At 40.8% G+C, this 19,787-nt stretch overlaps 1 protein-coding gene across 5 annotated transcripts in view; it reads left to right on the top strand.

Annotated features, from left to right (window-relative positions):
- traf2a (Tnf receptor-associated factor 2a) overlaps positions 1 to 19,787 on the top strand; it is a 54,843-nt gene that overhangs the window by 1,211 nt on the left and 33,845 nt on the right. For 2 of the 5 annotated variants that reach the window (XM_079516608.1, XM_079516607.1), the window contains 9 exons: positions 344 to 422; positions 819 to 917; positions 1,183 to 1,344; positions 1,592 to 1,666; positions 1,859 to 1,933; positions 2,204 to 2,722; positions 3,159 to 3,336; positions 3,900 to 4,048; positions 7,047 to 10,324. In XM_079516608.1, the coding sequence (XP_079372734.1) occupies positions 344 to 422; positions 819 to 917; positions 1,183 to 1,344; positions 1,592 to 1,666; positions 1,859 to 1,933; positions 2,204 to 2,722; positions 3,159 to 3,336; positions 3,900 to 4,048; positions 7,047 to 7,265 (1,555 nt within the window). In that variant the 3' untranslated portion in view covers positions 7,266 to 10,324. Of the gene's footprint in view, positions 1 to 343; positions 423 to 818; positions 918 to 1,182; positions 1,345 to 1,591; positions 1,667 to 1,858; positions 1,934 to 2,203; positions 2,723 to 3,158; positions 3,337 to 3,899; positions 4,049 to 7,046; positions 10,325 to 17,082; positions 17,175 to 17,261; positions 18,613 to 19,787 lie in introns of those variants that run through there. The other 3 variants (XR_013791292.1, XM_079516610.1, XM_079516609.1) reach the window with 3 other exon arrangements.

The following is a 19,787-nucleotide window of genomic DNA, read 5'->3' as shown; positions in this document are numbered from 1 at the left end:
AACATTAATGTTCACCGTTAACTGCATTATCTGAAAGCAAGTTAATGTGGCTCATTATTAGTGCAAAACCATATTCACAGTACTAGGCTAAATCTGTGTTTTTGTCAACCTGATATGGCCAGTTATATATTACAAAATTCACCTGCAAATGTATTTTTATTTTGTACAAGAGGATTCTAGAACCTCCAAATGATGGTTAATTACTTGCTAAATCAGCCTGTACAATAGAAAAATGTACCAGTTACCTGTCATAGCCAATATTTGCCAGTGTCTTCTCACTCTACTGACAGAATAGATGGCAGCTGACTATTTGATTATGATATAACATATTTTTACCTTCAAGCTCTGGACCACAGAAGTGCAGTGCATGCATAAATGAAGACTTGTTTGAGGAGCCCACATCCATTCTCAAGCAAGGTGGTGTAAGTGCATTGTTTGCTTCAGTTCAGATCAATGTTGTCTTTAAGCTGATGCTTCATGCAGTGTGGGTTGCAAGTGCAACAGTAGAATGAGCTTAAATTCCAAACCTGTAAACATTGTGTGCAGTAATAGTAAACAAGTTCATGGCTCCAAGCCACAGAGGCCAGACAAGTGATGTAACAAATATTCCTGTATCCCCATTGAATAACCATATAAGATTGTAGAGAATAGCTAGGCAAAGACATAAGAGCAAGGGGAAAGGTTGAAGCACACTGGTCCTAAGTAAACTGATGCAGTTACAAGACGCACTGTTTGTAACATTAGCCTTCTGTGTGTAACCAAAGACACGAGCCAGACAGCCAGTGGCTTAAATGCAACCTTTTTTTTCCTCCATTCAGGCGTTCCCAGACAATGCAGCCCGACGAGAAGTTGAAGCCTTGCCAGCTGTTTGTCCCAATGAAGGATGCACATGGACGGGCACCATCAAAGAATATGAGGTGTGCAATGCTAAATTACTTTGTAGGAGATATTATCAGTAGCCACCATCCAGATGATGGTACATTTTGACTACGGCTAGTAAATATGCATAATCTATGACCCCACATTGACGGGTAACAAGATGCCAGCCAACATGTCTTAGCACTATGTTAAGGCCTGTTAATGTTTCTTATTGTTTTGGCTGGTCAAGTCCAGCTTTATTTGCCTGAAAGTCATTAAAATATACTTGCATAATAAAATGGTGCACATTTCAATCGCCCACAGGCCAACCATGAGGGCAACTGTGACTTCATGATCATTCTTTGTCCCTCCTGCAAAGAGCTGATGAGGGCCAATGAGCAGGAACGTCACAATGAGCGTGAATGTCCTGAGAGAACTCTCAACTGTAAATACTGCAAAGAGCCCTTCCATTTCAAAAACATCAAGGTCAGTAATCATCATCTCATTGCATTTGTATTAACATTTGAGAATAGAAGCATGTACTTTTAACGTAACAGTATTTGTCTGTTGATGATATTGGTGCAGGACATGTGGATGACTAAATGATAATTATAACATAAGTAGGTACAGTCACAGTGGCAACATTTCACACAATGTTATCATTCACCATATATTCAGCATGGCTTTGTGCTACTGTGTCTCAATTTTTCTTTCTTTCTTTCTTTCTTTCTAGGCTCATGATGAAATATGCCCCAAGTACCCAATGATTTGTGAAGGATGTGCAAAGAAAAAAATACCCAGAGAAAAGGTATACACACACAAGAAGAAAAGTGATCAAGTTGAAAGAAATTCTGTATGGTACTGTCATGGATTTACCTTGTTCATCACTCACTAACTTGAGATCAAATACTGTTAGTATTTGATTATGGCTCATTAGCTCTTTTCTTTTCTTTTCTTTTTATTTCTTTCCTTTCCTTTCTTTTTTTTTTTTTTTTTTCAGTATGTGGACCACATTAAGTTTTGCAGTAAATTTAAAGCCCCGTGCAGATTTCATGTCGTTGGCTGCGATATGTCTGTAAGTTGACTTCATTTTTCACCTGTGGAGTTTATTAACTAATTGGATAATACCATCCTTTATGTTCTTAGTACTTTTTGCTTGTGTGTGTGGTTGTGTGTGTGTGTACTTTGTGTGCTCTTGTACATCTACTGTAATCTTGCGTGGGCCAAATATATTTGACCCATGGGATAATAGTGATGAGAGTTATTGCTATAAAGGGAAATCAGTGGCTGGGCCTTCTTAAGTACAGTAATACAAACCTGTTTTTGTGTCCATATCCATTCTTAGGTAGAAAAAGAGAAGATCCATGACCATGAGCGGGCGTGCTCTTATGAGCACCTGAACCTTCTCCTGCACTTCATAATGGGCATCAAGGTGAGCCTGGAGAGCCTGCAGCCTCAGAGCCTGGAGGTGGCCAGCCATAAGCTGCAAGAGCTCCATCAGTCCCTCAGGGACCTGGAACAGAAGCTAAGCCAGCTGAGCAGCAGTGGTACAGGCGGTGCTGTTGGGTGTAGCAGTGGCGGGGGAGCCCCCGTGCAGGGAGCATGTGCCCCTGCCCTTGCCACCACTTCATTCACCCCGTTGCCATGCACGGTGGGAGCAGCCCTGGAGCTCCAGCTGCACAGTGAGAAGACCAAGGTAGCTGAGCTGAGCCGACGCTGCCAGGAGCTGGAGCTGAAGGTGAGCACGTTCGAGAACATTGTGTGTGTTCTGAACCGTGAGATGGAGCGCTCCTGCACCACCATGGAGGCCTACAATCGCCAGCATCGCCTGGATCAAGACAAGATCGAGATACTCAACAACAAGGTGAGTAGATTAGAGATTATTGTTAGGTAACAGGTACGGTCGCCCCGATTCCATCGCCCCCGCTTTCTTCTGCCGATCTCACGCCGACCACTCGGTGCGGCGGTTCTTGTATTCTTTATTTTGTTTTACTGAGAATAAGGTTACAAATAGGGTTAGGTTTAGGCATAGTTTAGGAATACCAGGCCGCACAGTTCCGCCGGCTGTACGCCCGAGGCAAGTTGGTAATGGGGCGAGTTGTTTGGTATTCTTGTTGGGTACTACCTTAAAATGGCACCTTTTTATCGAGAATGCAGGGCAGGGTGCTTTCATGAACACAAGGACAAACGCAGATACTATACCTGCTGTAGCCTATTGTCAAAATGAGCAGGACACTGGACACCTACTCATTATGAACTACTCAAGGCTTATCAGTTTAATGTTTCTGACTGTGCTATAGGTACGCCAGCTAGAGAGGACTGTGGGGCTGAGGGATCTGTCCATCGTGGAGATGGAGGGTAAGATGCGAGAGATGTCTGCGGCTACATTCGAGGGCATCTTTGTCTGGAAGATCTCCGACTTCACCAAGAAGAGGCAGGACGCGGTGGCTGGGAGGGCCCCTGCCATGTTCTCACCTGGTAACAAATGCATATGAAATCTAATGTCAGAGTTAGGTGGAGTTAGTGTAAAATACTACTTCTTGTACTGACTAGTATTCTTTTCTGCTCATTGATATCATGTAGTAGTGTGAAATACTTCAAATACATGTCTGATCTATTGTGATGTCTTTGCAAATCTACTGATAGTAATCCACATACATCCACATTGGCTTGGTTAAAGGAGAATTCCATACTAAAAGGCTTTCTTACCTGTAGTTGTTACGTCCCCACCAAAGAGGTCCAGGTGTTATTTTTTGCAAAAGCGCATTATTCCTCTATATATATCCTCTCTTCATAATGTAAATAGTATCCCAAGCGGCACACTTTACTACTTATTTCGATGGAAATAAGCGAATTAGCACAAAAACCCAACCCCCATTGAGGGGTTATGGTAGGGGAAATAGCCAATAATGCACTTTTGCACAAAATAACACCTGGACCTCTTTGGTAGGGACGTAACAACTACAAATAAAGGGAAGAAAGCCTTATAGCATGGAATTCTCCTTTCCGCCATTTAAATGCTGATATTCTTTATTTGACAGCCTTTTACACCAGCAAATACGGCTACAAAATGTGCTTGCGGATCTACCTGAACGGAGACGGGACGGGGCGTGGCACTCACCTATCTCTGTTCTTTGTGGTGATGAGAGGACACAGCGATGCGCTCCTCAAGTGGCCATTCAACCAGAAGGTAAAAATCATAATTATTATCTACTTATTAAGTTCTACTTGGTAACAGCCAGGGATGGACAGATTAACACAAAAACTGCTCATGACGGAACGTTCCGCCAATTCAAATCCAACATCATAAGCTTTATTATTGATATCAAACGGGATTGCTGTTTTCTTTTCTTTTTTTTGCTTGGCCTTTACTTCTTCAGCGATCCTAGACCGGTTTCGCGCATGCGCACTGCTGTTCACTTCTTGTATACAGGCAGACTTAAAATCTGAATAACTCTAAATCTACGGAGCTCTCCATGGTTTTGACCAAACGCCCGATGTTTGGAGGTCTTTTCTGATTGTCTGGTGATCCGATTGGAACATTGGCATTTTCTAGAGCAGTGGTTCCAAACTGTGGTGCGCGGACTGTGCACACCCTTTGGGGTGCGCGAGTGGCCACCAGGGGGTGCGTGACATGAAAAGGGTAATGGCGGACAGTTTATGGTGTTGATTTAACACAAATAGCAAAATCGGTAAAACACCGTTTATGGAGATGTATAGAGCCGCAGCCGCTCCGTGTCTCACACTCTCCGTGTCTGAGAGAGAGTGCAGTCAACATTCCAGCCCCCCGCTCCTCCCCCTCCCCACAGCGGCAGATTGTTTAGTTTTGAACTCAAGACAAGACCACTTACTTTGTCCATGCTTTGCTGTTGTATCTTTAGTTAACTAAAATCCAGTAATCCACACGTGTCAGAAGGCTATGTTAACCAGGAACACTGCGCAGTGCAAGCTAAGTAATGAACAACACCAGTCGTGTGTGTGTGTGTGTGTGTGTCACTCTCCCCGAAATGAAACTGAAAAGATGCGCAGGACTAATAATGCACAATAATATTATTTTATTTTCCGGCCAATAGAACAACAATAGAACATTGGGGGGTGCATCAGCTAGGTCAGGGGGAAATAGGGGGTGCACGACCAAAAAAGTTTGGGAACCGCTGTTCTAGAGCAAGGATGGCCTCATTTCAGCTCGCTAGCATTGGCGCTAAATATTTAGCTTCTAAAATGGACTGGCAAAGCAGACGTGCGTCACACTAAAATCAAGTAGATCCGGGTCGGCAGTAAAGCGCTGGCACTTTCGTCCACCACGGGGCAGAAATCACACTCATGTGAAGTGAGGGGCACAGCAAGGGCAGTATTTATATCAGCCAGATGACATCTTACGTTGTCCTTTACTGCCCTAAACAAACATTAACTAATTTACCTCCGATATCGCCTTTTGATGCCTCTTGGTCCAAACGCCCTCCTCACCGAGTTCGCCTTTTAATAATTGATTACGGTTCACAACTGTGTTCTCTACGCGCTTGTAAGACTCGAAGAAAACTTTAAATGAAAATTCCGCTGGCTATGCTGTCTCTGGGAACACAGTTTTCAGAATTGTAATATATCTCAGATTATTCTTTTTCGCTCAAAACAAGCTTGATTTGCGCCTCATTTCTCTAAACGCTATGATCCCCGGTTACAAAATATATGTTTTGGGTAAATTAAATAACTGATTAATCACTTCCAGACTCTCGGTTTCTGGCTGAAACGGCTTTCAAACTAAAGCTGTCCGCCATTTAAAATGAATGGATGACGCTGCTGGAGTACACATTTCAGCCACCAGATGATGGTGTCAGCAGTCAATGATGGCGAACGGTTATTTTTAATTAGACTCTAAACAAACATTAAAAGTCCATAGACTTGGCTGCCACATGACATCATTTCAGAAAGCCATGCATTGGAAGTCCCTCCAATGCATGGCTTTCCGAAATTATGTCATGTGTGGCTATTCTGAATCATCTTGATGTCCAAGAGAGCTCTTCAATATACAGTATACTTAGTTTTCACGCGTATTAAGTTGCCTTAGCTTAGACTATGTTGCAAGTACCTGTACCCCGTGTATTTAGAATTGTGTGTTTCTATGCATTATTCTTTTTACATGTATTATATCTTAGGTAGTTCTCCTTGACTGCTTGTAGTGTGAATATACATTTGAAATTGAATAAACCCTTAATCACCATCATAGCTCTGTAACTTTGACATCCTACTCGACAGAGCTAATAGAACATGCCTGACAGAGGTGACCGGTGACAGAGCTAATAGAGCATGCCTGCGCACTCGGGGGAGAAATTGAATTTTGACCTTCAGGCAGTACCACTTGTCAACCAGTAGTGGTCCTACCACCTCATGATCTAAAGTTCTCAGTAGAAGGGCAGGGAGACCAAATACAGTACAACCACTGCAGTTGTGTTGTTAGTTATATTGTATTTGTTAATATGTCCTACAGATTGGTCAAAATAGCATTTTAGTCACTAAAAAAGCAATCTGAGAACCCATCGTCAAAAATAAAAGAAAAACGGCGCCCTCTTTTCCTTTGAATAAACAGTCAAACAGAGACTACTAAAAAAGTTACAGTGTAGTAGCTTCATTTGCATCCTTGCATACCTGAAGTGGTCACTAGATGTTAATAGATGTCACAGTCATACAGTAGATGTCACAGGGAGCAGTGGCTCAGGGGTAGAGTGGTCGGATGGTAACCGCAAGGTTGCCAGTCCCCCAGAGTTAGTGTCGAAGTGTTCTTGAGCAAGACTCTGAACCCTGAATTGCTCCTGATGTGCTGGTTGGTGCCGCCATTGGTGTATGAATGTATGTGTGAATGTGTGAATGGGTGAATGTAATGCACAATCTGTGTAAAGCGCCTTGGAAAAAGGTGCTATATAAATGCACCAATTACCACAGTCTGTCACCCATGTACAGTACAGTATGACAGGCAGTCAAGTCAAATATACTTGTATACATTTGTTTTAAGAATACAATATAGGAAAGTAGATGCAATTTTCATTTGTAAGATTACATAAATAATAAAGTGTTACAATTACTATAGTCTGCAACCACACTAATAATTAATAAAACGAGGAAGCAGGGAAATGAAATGATCTATTACCTATCGGATGGAATGTAAAGTCTAGATATTATAATTTGATGCCCAGGTCACCCTCATGCTGCTGGACCAGAACAACCGGGAACACATCATCGATGCGTTCAGGCCAGACATCTCCTCTTCATCCTTTCAGAGGCCCGTCAGTGATATGAACATCGCTAGCGGCTGCCCACTCTTCTGTCCTCTATCCAAACTGGACTCTAAAAACTCCTACATCCGCGATGACACCATCTTCATCAAGGCAATTGTAGACCTCACCGGGCTATAGACTGACCACCAAGGGTGGCACCTATAACCCTGACCACGGTTGCTACTACTAACCTGTTTGATGACAGGCTTTGTTTTTGTGTCAATAATAGTAATTGGCATAGCTGTTTTGGTTCTGCCTAGCTCTTTCGGGTTTGAGGTTGCCAGACAGACATTTCCCCCCACCGGGTGGATGAAAAATAAATTACTTTTAATTTTTTTAATGTTTACACTAACCTTGCTTACCACAGTGTCCAGAATGGACACAATCACCTGTCACAGCCAGAGTTTACCAGCATGTAGCTAAAGGCTGTCTGGTGTTAGTTTCTCACCATGCTACACCCAGTCTAAAGTGTAGCATTTAGACTGACATACAGAAAGCATTCCCAAGATATAGAATATGACTAACTGTTATGAGAGGTATTTAAAAAATTCTGATTTAAAGAACTAGATTGTTTTCCAGTGCTCATGCCTCATGCTCAACTTGTGCCATGGGCCACTGACACTGTAGCTATATCTAGATGTAATAGTCTACTTATATTACTAATGCTAACAAAGCGATAGATAAGGCTGCGCTAGATGCTTGATTTATTTCTTGTCAGTGTGTCGTGCTTGACATTTGATTAAACATCAATTACTTTTTGCAATTTTGCATTCTGAGTTCCGATAATGGCAGCGTGACACATCTAGCCTTCAGACTTAACCAGTGCACATGCAGTTTGCAGTAAAGTAGGAATATTGAAGTTGTGTGCTGTTTTTCTGAAAATCCCGGGCTCCAAGCTCAAGTCCTCTGTTGGTAATTGTTTGTAGTGGTGGACATTGCTTGAATTCCATGAATTCAGATTACAGTATTTAAGTTGTGAATGTTGTCGAGCATGTGTGAGTGTGTTTACCATTGTGTCACTTCGCTCTTAGTTGCAGTGTTTTTGCATGTTGGATCTGTGGAAGATACACCGTAGCTCAAGCAACAGCTTCTATCTAGGTTGTTACTAATGGCAGTGGCAATAGTGCTGATATAACCATATGGAAATGTAATGACCTATTTGTCAACAAAACATTTGTGCATACATGTTCAAATATCCTCTAACAAGACACAACCTCTACTAATGGCATGGTTTCCCTGTGAAACTGAAAGAAAGTTTGCTAAATTAGCAGATGTGGCTAACTGGCTTGAATCCTCCTACATATAATGGCCTACATCTAAAAATGTCATGTAGTCGACATTACTTTCCTTCATTCTTTTACATTGTGCTATAGTGATTTGCATATAACGAACAATACCTACACATCATCACCAATTATGTGCTAATGTGAGCTTTGTGTGCCAATGTTGATAATGTGGCCTACGGAGCTTGGCAGCGTCAGCTGAGCTGTGTGGTTCGCTATATGCAAGTGCAGCTGAGCTGAGCTGTGATTGGCATAAGCATCAGCCGAGTGCTAAAGTTGCTGAACTGTGATTATTGTGGCTGTGTCAGCTGAGCTGTCTGGTGCACTGTATGCACATGCCAGCATGAGCTGCACTCATTTGTCTACTTTTGTGAGGATAGAAATAGATACAGATAAATCTGTTCTAGACAGTTGGCTCCTTCGGTGCTACACCATACAAATACATTAGCAAGAACCGCATTTTTACATTGAAAGAATTGTGGCATATACATATATGATATTATCATCTATATTAGTTTATTTGACCAAAACGTACTGTTAAAGCTGATTGTTTAAATAAATCTCTCTCTCTCTCTCTCTCTTGTTTGAGAGAGAGAGAGAGGTGTGTGTGTGTGTGTGTGTGTGTGTGTGTGTGTGTGTGTGTGTGTGTGTGTGTGTGTGTGTGTGTGTGTGTGTGTGTGTGTGTGTGTGTGTGTGTGTGTGTGTGTGTGTGTGTGTGTGTGTGTGTGTGTGTGTGTGTGTGTGTGTGTGTACAGTTGTACACAGCCATTCGGTCTTTACATATGTGATACAGTATGTCTGTATGGGTGTGGCCCCTGGCCTCACTGAGAGTCAGAGTTTATGGCCCAGGACGAGAGTCTAGTTGAGGTATTAAAAGGGTAATGGTCAATGTTATTCACAGCTTGGAGCTGACTTATTTTTAAATAGAAAATGAAGTGCCTGTATTAGTTATGTTTAAATTATATTACATTAACTCATTTAACTGTGGGTGTGCTTTCCAGTGAATATGATGGATCCAAATGTGAAACGTTTAAATATTATTGTGTTTTGTACCTTTGCTAGTCCCCCTGTGTGGACTAATTGAGGTGTTGAAATCGCCAGTGATGTAAAATAGTATGTTTTCACTGCCACTTTATATTGGGATAGTCAACCGATGAATGTTATACAATATTGCCCTATTTCAATTTAAATTTGATGTGGTCAAAGCTACCCAACTATTGGCTTTACATCAACATCCAAGCAAAACCAGCATGCTTTTTAAACTATTGTCAACCGATATTGAAACATCTCTGTGCATGAGATGTTTCAATGGGAACAAAATCAATATAAGCCCTGGTTTATATTGTAAAGCAGCATTTTAGTTTTGTATTATTTCCATATCAATATATACTTTATATATGAATGTATAACTGTGGTGTATATAACTTTGTTTCGGTGTAAAGCTTAAGCTTTGGTGTGCTCAAGTTTTGATGAGGTGCGTTTGCCACAGGAGGGTTAATTAAACATATCTGATATACATTTTAATGTACTTTAAAGCATTGTTAGACTATATGTTGAGCCGGTTTAAAAGCATGCTTGGTTTTAGTTTGGAAAGAAAAGATTCACTGAAGCAGTCTTTTCAGGGTACACAACCTGACCTCAATTGGTTGTAATTCATGTGCCTCAGCTTGGCCATTTCTGTTGAAATGATTTGTTACATACTTTTCTACATTTTGTTTTGTACATAAATATATTTCCTTTATTTTATTTCTTCAAAATATATTGTTGTCACTGTTGCACATTATGCAGACCACATTTTGCATGAACAACTAAAAGAGCTGCTAATCTTGCTTGGCCTTTGTGCTGGTTGTCACTTGGAGATGTGACATGGATGGGCATATTTTTGTTATGCTGTGTAGTTTAAAAAGGGTAAAGAAAAAAAAAGTTGGGGTGGGTGGGGGGTTCTGCTTTGTCTTAAAAAATACTGTATGTGAAATGAGAGTGATAACTGAAAATTAAAAAGAGAAAAGGTCATTTCTTTTCATTTTCTTCTGCTCACCATTATAGGTGTGGGGTTGTCTGTTCAGCTTTGCAGCCTTGTTTGACAGGGCCTCCAGAAACCTGCCATTGATGAGATATCTCGTCATATAAGGGTTTATATTGATTAAGATTAAGTTATATCGTGCTCGTATGCAACATATGAATTCCTCGTGGTTGCTAGGCGATCGATAAAACCGGAAAACCTTTTTCACAGTTTTGTTTATTCAAGATTTCAGGGTATACAGTAAATCAAATAATATGACAGTATATGTGACACACCCATATGGAACATACCAAAGAGATAACATGTACATATAAATAATTGTTTTTAAATCAAAACAAGATTTATTCACAGCCCATAACTAAAGAACCGATAATCATTGCTTCCCACTGAGATATTGACCATTAGAATGCTTTATACTGCCTTGATGTGCCAACAGTATAAGCCAAACAACTCGTGATTTAAATGCATAACATACTTCTCCAACAGGTCCTTTCACTAACTTAAGGTTTTCATTTGTTTTGTTGTTCTCAAAAGTCCATGGGGAGATTTATGAAGAGCTTGCATCTATTTAGTCATCAAACAAATCTGTCTGCAATGTTGTTTTCAGTTTACTGCATTATGTGGATTGTAAAATAGTGAGAACTTTGTACCCCAGGATATTACTTCCACATGTCTATGCAACACAGTGGACTATTTGGGGGGCAAAGCTGTTGTAACCCTATTTTATCTCTTAAGATTTCTTCTTTAAAGGACCACTTCATCACTTTTCAACCTATCTTCATTTAATTGGTCCTCACTAATGTTCATGATAAAATACCACAATGTATTTCTACTCAGTCTGTAGGTCTCGTAGGGGTGATGTGGGCAGGTCAGAAACCCGCCCACCAGTAACATCATTGGGCAGATTTATTTTAAACAAGATTTTTAAAAAAATATATGTTTAGATTTTTCTTATCGTGAGAACAATGGCTTCCATTATCGCAATGCAACTGTAGCAGAGTGGCTCAGAGCCTCTGCCTGATGGCCTCAAAAGTCTAATATGTGGTGTATTGCTGTATTGCTTCCTTCTACGCATGAGGAGTCCAAGCTGCTTCTTTTCACCTGACGGGAGAGTTTCCCCGGCCGGACGTAGCGCGTGGAAGGAACACATTATTCCGACCAATTCCTTTCCCCTCCATCAGGCCTTTCCCCTCCATCAGGCGCCCCGGCTAGTTTAGAGACCAGGATTACTGCATGTTTTTTGTGAGGGTACCTACCCTAAGGGACACGGCGAGAACATGCAACTCCACACAGAAAGGCCCTTTCGCCAACCCCGCCGTTGCCGTGTCATTAGTCAGAAGGTTCATTGTTCCAAAATTACTATCCCCATCTTTAACCCTAACCTAAACATAACCGCAAGCACGGGAGCAGTGCATGTTCGCCAACCTTAATGCATGTTCGGACTAACGGGACTTCGGATCTATGGGCAGTTCCCACCCCTCCTCCGGTATGGGCATGACGCGGAGGAGGGAACACGCCCCCAGCGACCCCAGCGGGAATCGAACCCAGGACCTTCTAGCTGTGAGGCGACAGCACTACCGACTGTGCCACCGTGACCCCCGTCTCCAGATTTTCTTCTGAATTTGTACAGTATGACACTGATTTATGACACTATGTATGACACATTAGGAGTCCTACTAGTTGTTCTCAAATGTTTTATTTGAGAACCCCATAATGGTCCATTTGGTTCCATTTGAACACTCAGAGATACAGATCCTGCTGTGGTCATTCAGGACTAGCTCTTTATGTGTTTCTGGTAATATTATTGTCCACTCGTTTTGTATAGAGCACCGAAGTCCTGACGTCACTGTCAGTAGAGGGCGTCAGTCCCCAGGTTCGTGTACTTTTTATTTGCATTGTAATCTCCATAGGGGGATTTTAGATCGCCTCATATAAGAACTGTGTTTGAAAAATAAACCGATCACCCCGGCCTTTTCACTCATATGGATATGAAGCATCGACTGAAGGTGGAACTGTACAAATATACCCAAAGAGTAACAAAATAAGCGTTAGAAACAACCCAGAGACCACATTTCCGGGTAGGCAGGGTGGCTGCATCTGGCCGTCGCACAACAGAAACTGAATGTTAATTACGTTTATTTTTATTTTATTGATATTTAATGTTCCGTGGTTAGTACGAGTCGAGTCACCACTAGTTGAGCTTACGTCAACGAGGAATCCCAGGAACGCAATGTGTTGACAGCGACCTAAAATCGCCCTATGGAGATTTCACTGCAAATAAAAAAAATACATGAACCTGTGTATAGGCGCCCTCTACTGAAAGTGACGTCAGACTTCGGTGCTCTATGTCCGTGGCAAATCTTTTTTGACAAATGTCCACAAGCCAGCATAGGTTGAAAAGTGGTGAAGTGGTCCTTTAATTTCTTCTTTACTTCTAGTAACTGTCTCAGTCATATGAGTCAGACAGACAACCATAATGCAGGCATTATTAATGCCTGCATTTCCCAAACTTGCAAGATGGAAATCTCACTCACTTTTCAGACAAACAATTTCCAGATGGTGCAGCTGGTGGATGAGGAGGATGACAACGAAATGTATGTTTTGGACTTCAACTTTTTAATTGTGTTACTAACCAACCAAATACCTACGTCTACGTTTATTACACGGCTTGGTTGAATCAGAGTAATCTAGTAAGAGAGTAATGACACTCCCGTTGACTCGCATTGTAACAATGTAATGCGGAAGTGCTCATTCTATCTCAATATAATAGTTCCAGCGGGCAATATTTGGAACTATAGCCCATAGGCACCCGCTTTGCGGTGAGATCAAAGCGTGTCACCACTCTCTTTGCTTGATTCATTTCTGATTGGTCAATCGCTGATTGATGATGACCGATGCGCTGTCTAATCAAAGAAGACCTGGGAGCACCTGCTGCACTGCTTGAATTTTATGCCGTAGCCTATTTACTTTATCCAATGTGATGTTGCTCAAGAATGTTTTTGAAAACATTTGAAGCGAGAAATAGACGCTGCAGTGCCAGTAACCGAAAATTGATTCTATATCACTTCCTTGATTTCCGAGACAACCAACTAAACCGTGTCTGCCCAGCGCAACACTTATGGAGTAAGCAAGGAATCACTTTGTTTTTTTGTTACTTTTGGGTCAATTTATAATTTTTTGGAATTAATTCGCCGTGTAATAAGCGGGATAATATGTCGCGGCGGTAGTTGTTTAGAAATAATGCTCCCTTCAAGGGTGATCATTAAACACCTCGACTTCGTCTCGTGTATGAACATCAGATAACATCCTGTCGGCAGCCGGCTGTTATTTGATGTTCATAGTTGTTGTAACTAACTACCGCCTTCCGCCGCATGTGTCTAGATATAATGTACAGTCACAGTGTTCATTTTTGGTATATTTTTCTATTATAGTTATATAGGCATATTAGGCCCTAAATGCTCCTGATGTACAAGCTGGTGCCTTGCTTTCAAACGTGGTTCAAAGGATATCAGGATAATATTGGAATTAATTGAATACATGAACTTTTTTTTAAATCTTTTCTTCTGAAAGTAGATAGATAGATAGATACTTTATTGATCCCGAAGGAAATTTGATTTGTCCAACAGCTCCAGTGTAAAACATACATACAGAATAAAAAGAGCATGATGAACATATACAAATACATTACATCAGTAAATAGAATGCAGTAGAAAAAGCAATAGATAAGTTAAAAAAGGCATGAGTTAAGTAATCATTTTCTTCTCATTTTCTTCCCAAAACCACCGCCTGCTAAACCTAGCTTTGCCACAAGAGGGCACACAATACACATATAATATTGAGCATATTGTTCACACAAATCACCAAAAGCTAGAGGCAAATGTGATGGACCATTTTACACAAAACCAAGATGGGGTCTAATAACTGCATGGCTTCCTTGATATTATGTGGCCAGTCTATGATGTCAGTCATCTATGACTTCAGTCATCTCCATATCTTTCACCTCTAACTTTCGGTTATTTGTGTGAAGAGTGTACATGCTCAATATTAGTAGGCCTACTTCGGTATATGTATTGTGTGCCCCTCAGAAAGGTGTAACGTCTAAAAAGCAAAACAATTTCAAATATTCATGTGATTATGGCATGCACAAGGAAATTAGTTCATATTAGCAAAGTACATATTGAGGATTAAAAGTGAGGGGAGAAAAGTGAAAAAGTGATTGGCCGGAATTACATTTGTGATGATTTGATTGGCTGAGCACGGAATGTGATGTATGATGACAAGAGTGCCTATCACTTCACACGAGTGGTTTTTTAGATTAGCTGTGGAGACACCCACACACACACACACACACACACACACACACACATCTAGACGGCTATAGGGCATAGCAGCAGTGGCCATTTTCTGGTTCCTTCGTACCAGACCACATTCAGTTATTGTGGACTCGCTCCAGCGAGCACACACTACTTCCACATACTAACTACTTCCACATACTTTGTGCTAGAAATCTAGTTCAATCTTCAACATGTTCAGCTCTATGCAGTTATTTATGCTAGTATTTTTCACACCTACAGTATGTTGCTTGCTCCACCTAGCCGACCAATAGGTATGGTCATATGTACATGAGTTATATGTACCCGTCTGTGTCCCCTTATGTCCATATGGAGATCCCTGATGTCATTAGTATATGACCATAACCTTTTTTCTTCAGCTCTAATACATTTTCTACTGGACATAGCAGGTTTTCAGTAAGCCCACGCAGTTTATGCAGGAACTGCTTGTCTAGTTTTTCCCATAGGGAATTATTTAGGCCTTCCAGGCCATCCAGGATCCTGGTGAATCAAGAACCATAAAACATTTTATTCTGTAATAAAAAAAAAAGTGTTTATTAAATATAGTATGTCGTTGCTGTCGGGAGGAAACCTCCCAACTAAATGTTTTAGGCTTTTTATTTTTTTGCATAAATCAGTGCTATTGAACACCCTTTACATCTGTGTGTTTCGAAAATATTGAACCAATGGAAAGTAGTTAAACGCTTTGGACAAAACCTCTTAACTCCATTGGACCATCAAACTGTCTGCTAAAGCAACTAACTCCACCACCTCTCCCCCTCTCATGCAAGTAATTGACAATAATATAAAGTCACAACACCTGCAACGTTGATGAGGCAGTATTGCTTTGTTTTAGGTTTTCGTAATTTCCTGAAAAATGTATATTTTTCATTTTAGTTAGGTTAGGTGGTTTCTTCCCGACAGCAGAGATATAATATAATTAAATATGTATATTTTATTTTTTCACAGAATCAAATGTTTTATGCTAATGATTCACCAGGATCATTGGTGGCTTGATTCTAGGCTTAAAATAATTTATATAAATATTTTTGGAACTATCATGGGAAAAATGAATGGGGTCTGAAATGATGGAACCAGAAAATGTCCACCACTGCTATTATGTGCTATGTACTATATAGGTAGTAGGTACCATGATGTAAAAATCCAATCAATCAATTTCTATTTCTATTATGTTCTCATTCTTACCATTTTGACATTTTGTCAGTTCAGGTCTTGGCTCAGGTACGTCTTTTAACCTCAGCTGTCACGTAAGAGGAAGTCTAGGCATGGGAGGAGCTAAAGACACTGATGTCTTTAGCAGAGAGCGGAACAGCGCATTGTGCTTGCATTTCTGGGTCCTCTCCTAGCACACTCAAAATTCTTCTGGGTCACTTTCACTCTTGCCATTTTTGCACTCTAAATTATTACCATTATCACCATTTGCAACATAATGTGCCTAATCCTGTGAACAGTACCCACTGACGACGTATTGTGTGAAGGAAGGAACCAAATTCATATTGAGTGAACAAGTGGTTCAAATGTCTGCATACATGTTGTGTTCAGTTCTCACTGCAGTGCAGACATTGAACCTGTACTGGTCTGGTTCACCCACCCTGGATAAGGGTGTGTGGGCTAAATGCCAGAAGAGGTGCTTGTTGATCTCATCTTAGATGACATAAGACTATACAGTAGCAAATGGCTCTCTCCATTGTTAATGTGATGTACATTGTACATACATAGACCACTGACTCCTCATTACTCGCTAGGAGTGATTCCTGTAGAAATAATCCCTGGAAAGTCTTAATCTTCATGTGGTAAATGTATCTACTGTGGCCTTGTTGCTAGTCCTCTGTCCCCGTCTGCATGTATGATTTAAGACATCGCTCTACTGTATAATTTTGCACTGGGGATTGGGATGCCATTTTTAATGATGTGTTGACATGCTGATGATGATCTAAGTTGAAAACTGTTAACTGTTGTCAGAGGGGCTGTTTTCTGTTCCCTATAAGGAGATATAGACTGGGCCATTAATACCTACGCAGTACGCACGATAAAATCCATAAACCATGGAATCTGGGCCTAAGTCAACCTTGGGACCTTTGAATTCTCCTAACCTTTCACTTGTATTTAATTTCCCAGGCTTCAGTCTCTTATTTACTACATATATACACTGTATACCATACACATCATGGTGTGATTATTGATGAGACAGGAGCAACGTTATATGATTGATAATGAAACTTTGCTTCTGTTATGAATGAATGATACCAGCAGAGCATTTACCACAGCTTGCTTCCTTTGGTTTCTTCCTTGGGTAGGTCACAAACGGTGGATTGAGGAGATAGGTTCAAAGACAGACCTCAAGCTGAGAGGCAGCACCATTGGGCAGCAAGGAAATGACCTGTGACAGGTACTCAAGAATATGTCAAGTTCAACTTAAAGATCAGGAAACATTACCTCACTTGAGTATGAATGAGCCCATGGTTGTTCCTCACAGGCTGATCTTTGTGAGATGCGGCGCTGCTATTGTACTCCGATCCAGGTGCTTCAGAAGGGTGAAGAAACACAAGATGGGAAGGATATCGTTGCTGTCAGGCAGAAACCATATTTGAACTTTTTATGTTTATCCGTAAATTAACGTCCTCAGCTCCTCGCACTACAGTCACACAAAATCTTTTTTGCAGATCCACAAGCTCAAAATGTGTCATCACTGTGTTTTTGTAGCTCTGCTTTTCTTGCTATTTTAGAATTTGAATTTGAGTAATGTTTTGGACATAATGAGGTTTCCACCCGACAGCAACAATATGGAGAGGCTTCAGGGCAGTTCAGAAGTTGTTCTGGTCAGTTGCATGGATATGGATATATGTCCACGACCACCCTTCATGTTTTTGTCTGTCTGGCACAATGTGGGGAAAGATATGAAACAATGCATTTTCAAATGGTTAAAGTTGGAAATTGGAAATCAAGACCGCATGGAAGCCTTTTTCACAACTAGTCTATGGAAAGGCAAAGGACTGTGTACACACACACACACACACTCCGCTGACCTATGTCCCTCTCCATTGCCTCAGGTTTCCTTCTACTGTATATCAAAATACAAAGGAGCGTGAACTGCCCACTCTAAAGATTGGCATCTTGACAATGCTTTCTGCATCCATTGAGTCTAGCTAAGGATCTAAATAGTACATACATGGATTAGCGCAAGGAATAAATATCCTGAAGCAGGATTTTCCTCCTACATCCACTAATGGTGTGTGAGATATTTGGAATGAGGGTAGGATTTGACACACATAATCATGCTTAACTGTAAATCCTAATCAGATGATGCTGATCACTCAGAGGACCCCATACGGCCATTGTGAAGTGAAATGGCAAACCATTTTAAAATGGCATCATTCTAGTTTAAATTATGTATTACAAGTTGTGTAATACATACATATGTACACAAATTGTGTGTACAAGTAAAAAATATCTCATTAAAAAAGTGGCTTAAATCACAGTGTTGTGGGACAGTTCTCAGCTGTAGGACAATGGCAGTAGCCTAGTAGTTTCTGGTATTCTACAGTGTACAGCATGGTTCAGGTGTGAATATTTAATGTTCTACTGTGGAGATGTTATCTAATGACTGATGTGTATAATATTAAATCCTTCTCCTGCCCTGCGGAGAGAGGCATTGTAATCCTGGAAGAAACTCGCATCTAGGTAGAAAACCTACTTTGCCAGCAAAAATGTACATCACAGACTCAACAGAGCTTCTTTACTTTGGCAGTTACGTGTATGTACCAAATGTCTTGGAGATAGATACTGTATGTTTCCTGTGCTTCTGTAGAGGGCAGGCTTGTTTCAGTTTTCACTGCAGCCCATCAGCAAATACAGGGAGATTTTACTGTACAGTACCATTATTGTATTTTATGAAACACACCACCTACATCCGCGCCACCCATATGATAAATTAAATGGAAGTGTTTCATTTCATTCATCTTTCGCTGTGACATTTTATTTTTTAACTGAAATTGAAACAACCCTATAGTCCCCAGTTATGCTTCAATACTCTCAATTTGATATGTTGAGGAGAAAACATAGCCTTGTAGATGTATTGCATGGACATGTGAAGAGAATAATTCACCCAATCTGACGTACATTTTCTCCATCCATCCATCCATGGGCTCTGGGCTTGTCATCAAGCCTGTGTGTCTTGATGAGCAGCTCTCATTCTTTCTCCCCCTTTAATGATCTCAATGTCAACTCTTCTTCCTATTAAGCATTGGATTATCTTCATAGTTCACCTCGAGGTGTTTGGGCTGACAAAGATTCTTCCACCTAATTTATGCTCCATCGCACAACTGTGTCGCTTGCCAAAAATAACCGATTTTCAAGCTAATGATGCAGAGTATAAAGTTGGTCCTCAGCGAGAAGAAGGTGTTCTCAAAAAGTAAACAGTGGGCGACCTCTGAAAACCTTCCCCCACTGAGTTGATTTACACGAGAGGCCAGGGATGTGACTTCATGTGCCATTGATTCCCCCCCCCCCCCCCCCCCCCCACACACACACATTTTGTTGACTTAAAAAACTATTTCTCACCCAGAAGACTTCATAATATTATTTTCATAAGTAATTAAATAGGAGGCACAATCAATACCCATTCATTATTTTATGTTATATTTGCATTGCATATTTGTGGATGGTGAATAGATATATTGAATTATTGGGACTAATAATTGCCTGTATTGTGGTTGAGTATGGGCGGTAGCCGGGTTGAGTGCTAGTAGGAAGGCACAGCCTGACCCTCATTAACCTTCTGCTACTGATAACCATTTGTTTGACAGTGAGAGTAAGCTGCAAGCTGCAAAGTGAGCTATACAGTAGTTTATACCTTTTGTTTTGTTTTGTTTTGCACCATTTCCATTGACCTGCAACTAGAGAAATGGTTGATTTCTATCATGTTGGCAGAGGTCCTCTACCAAGCACTGCTATAATAAATGCTACTCGATGCACCAAGTTCTTATTAAAAACAGAACTTATC

The sequence above is a fragment of the Electrona antarctica genome, assembly GCF_951216825.1.
Source record: "Electrona antarctica genome assembly, chromosome: 12".
In the NCBI taxonomy this organism is placed as follows: domain Eukaryota; kingdom Metazoa; phylum Chordata; class Actinopteri; order Myctophiformes; family Myctophidae; genus Electrona; species Electrona antarctica.
This window is presented reverse-complemented; position numbering and strand designations above follow the sequence as displayed.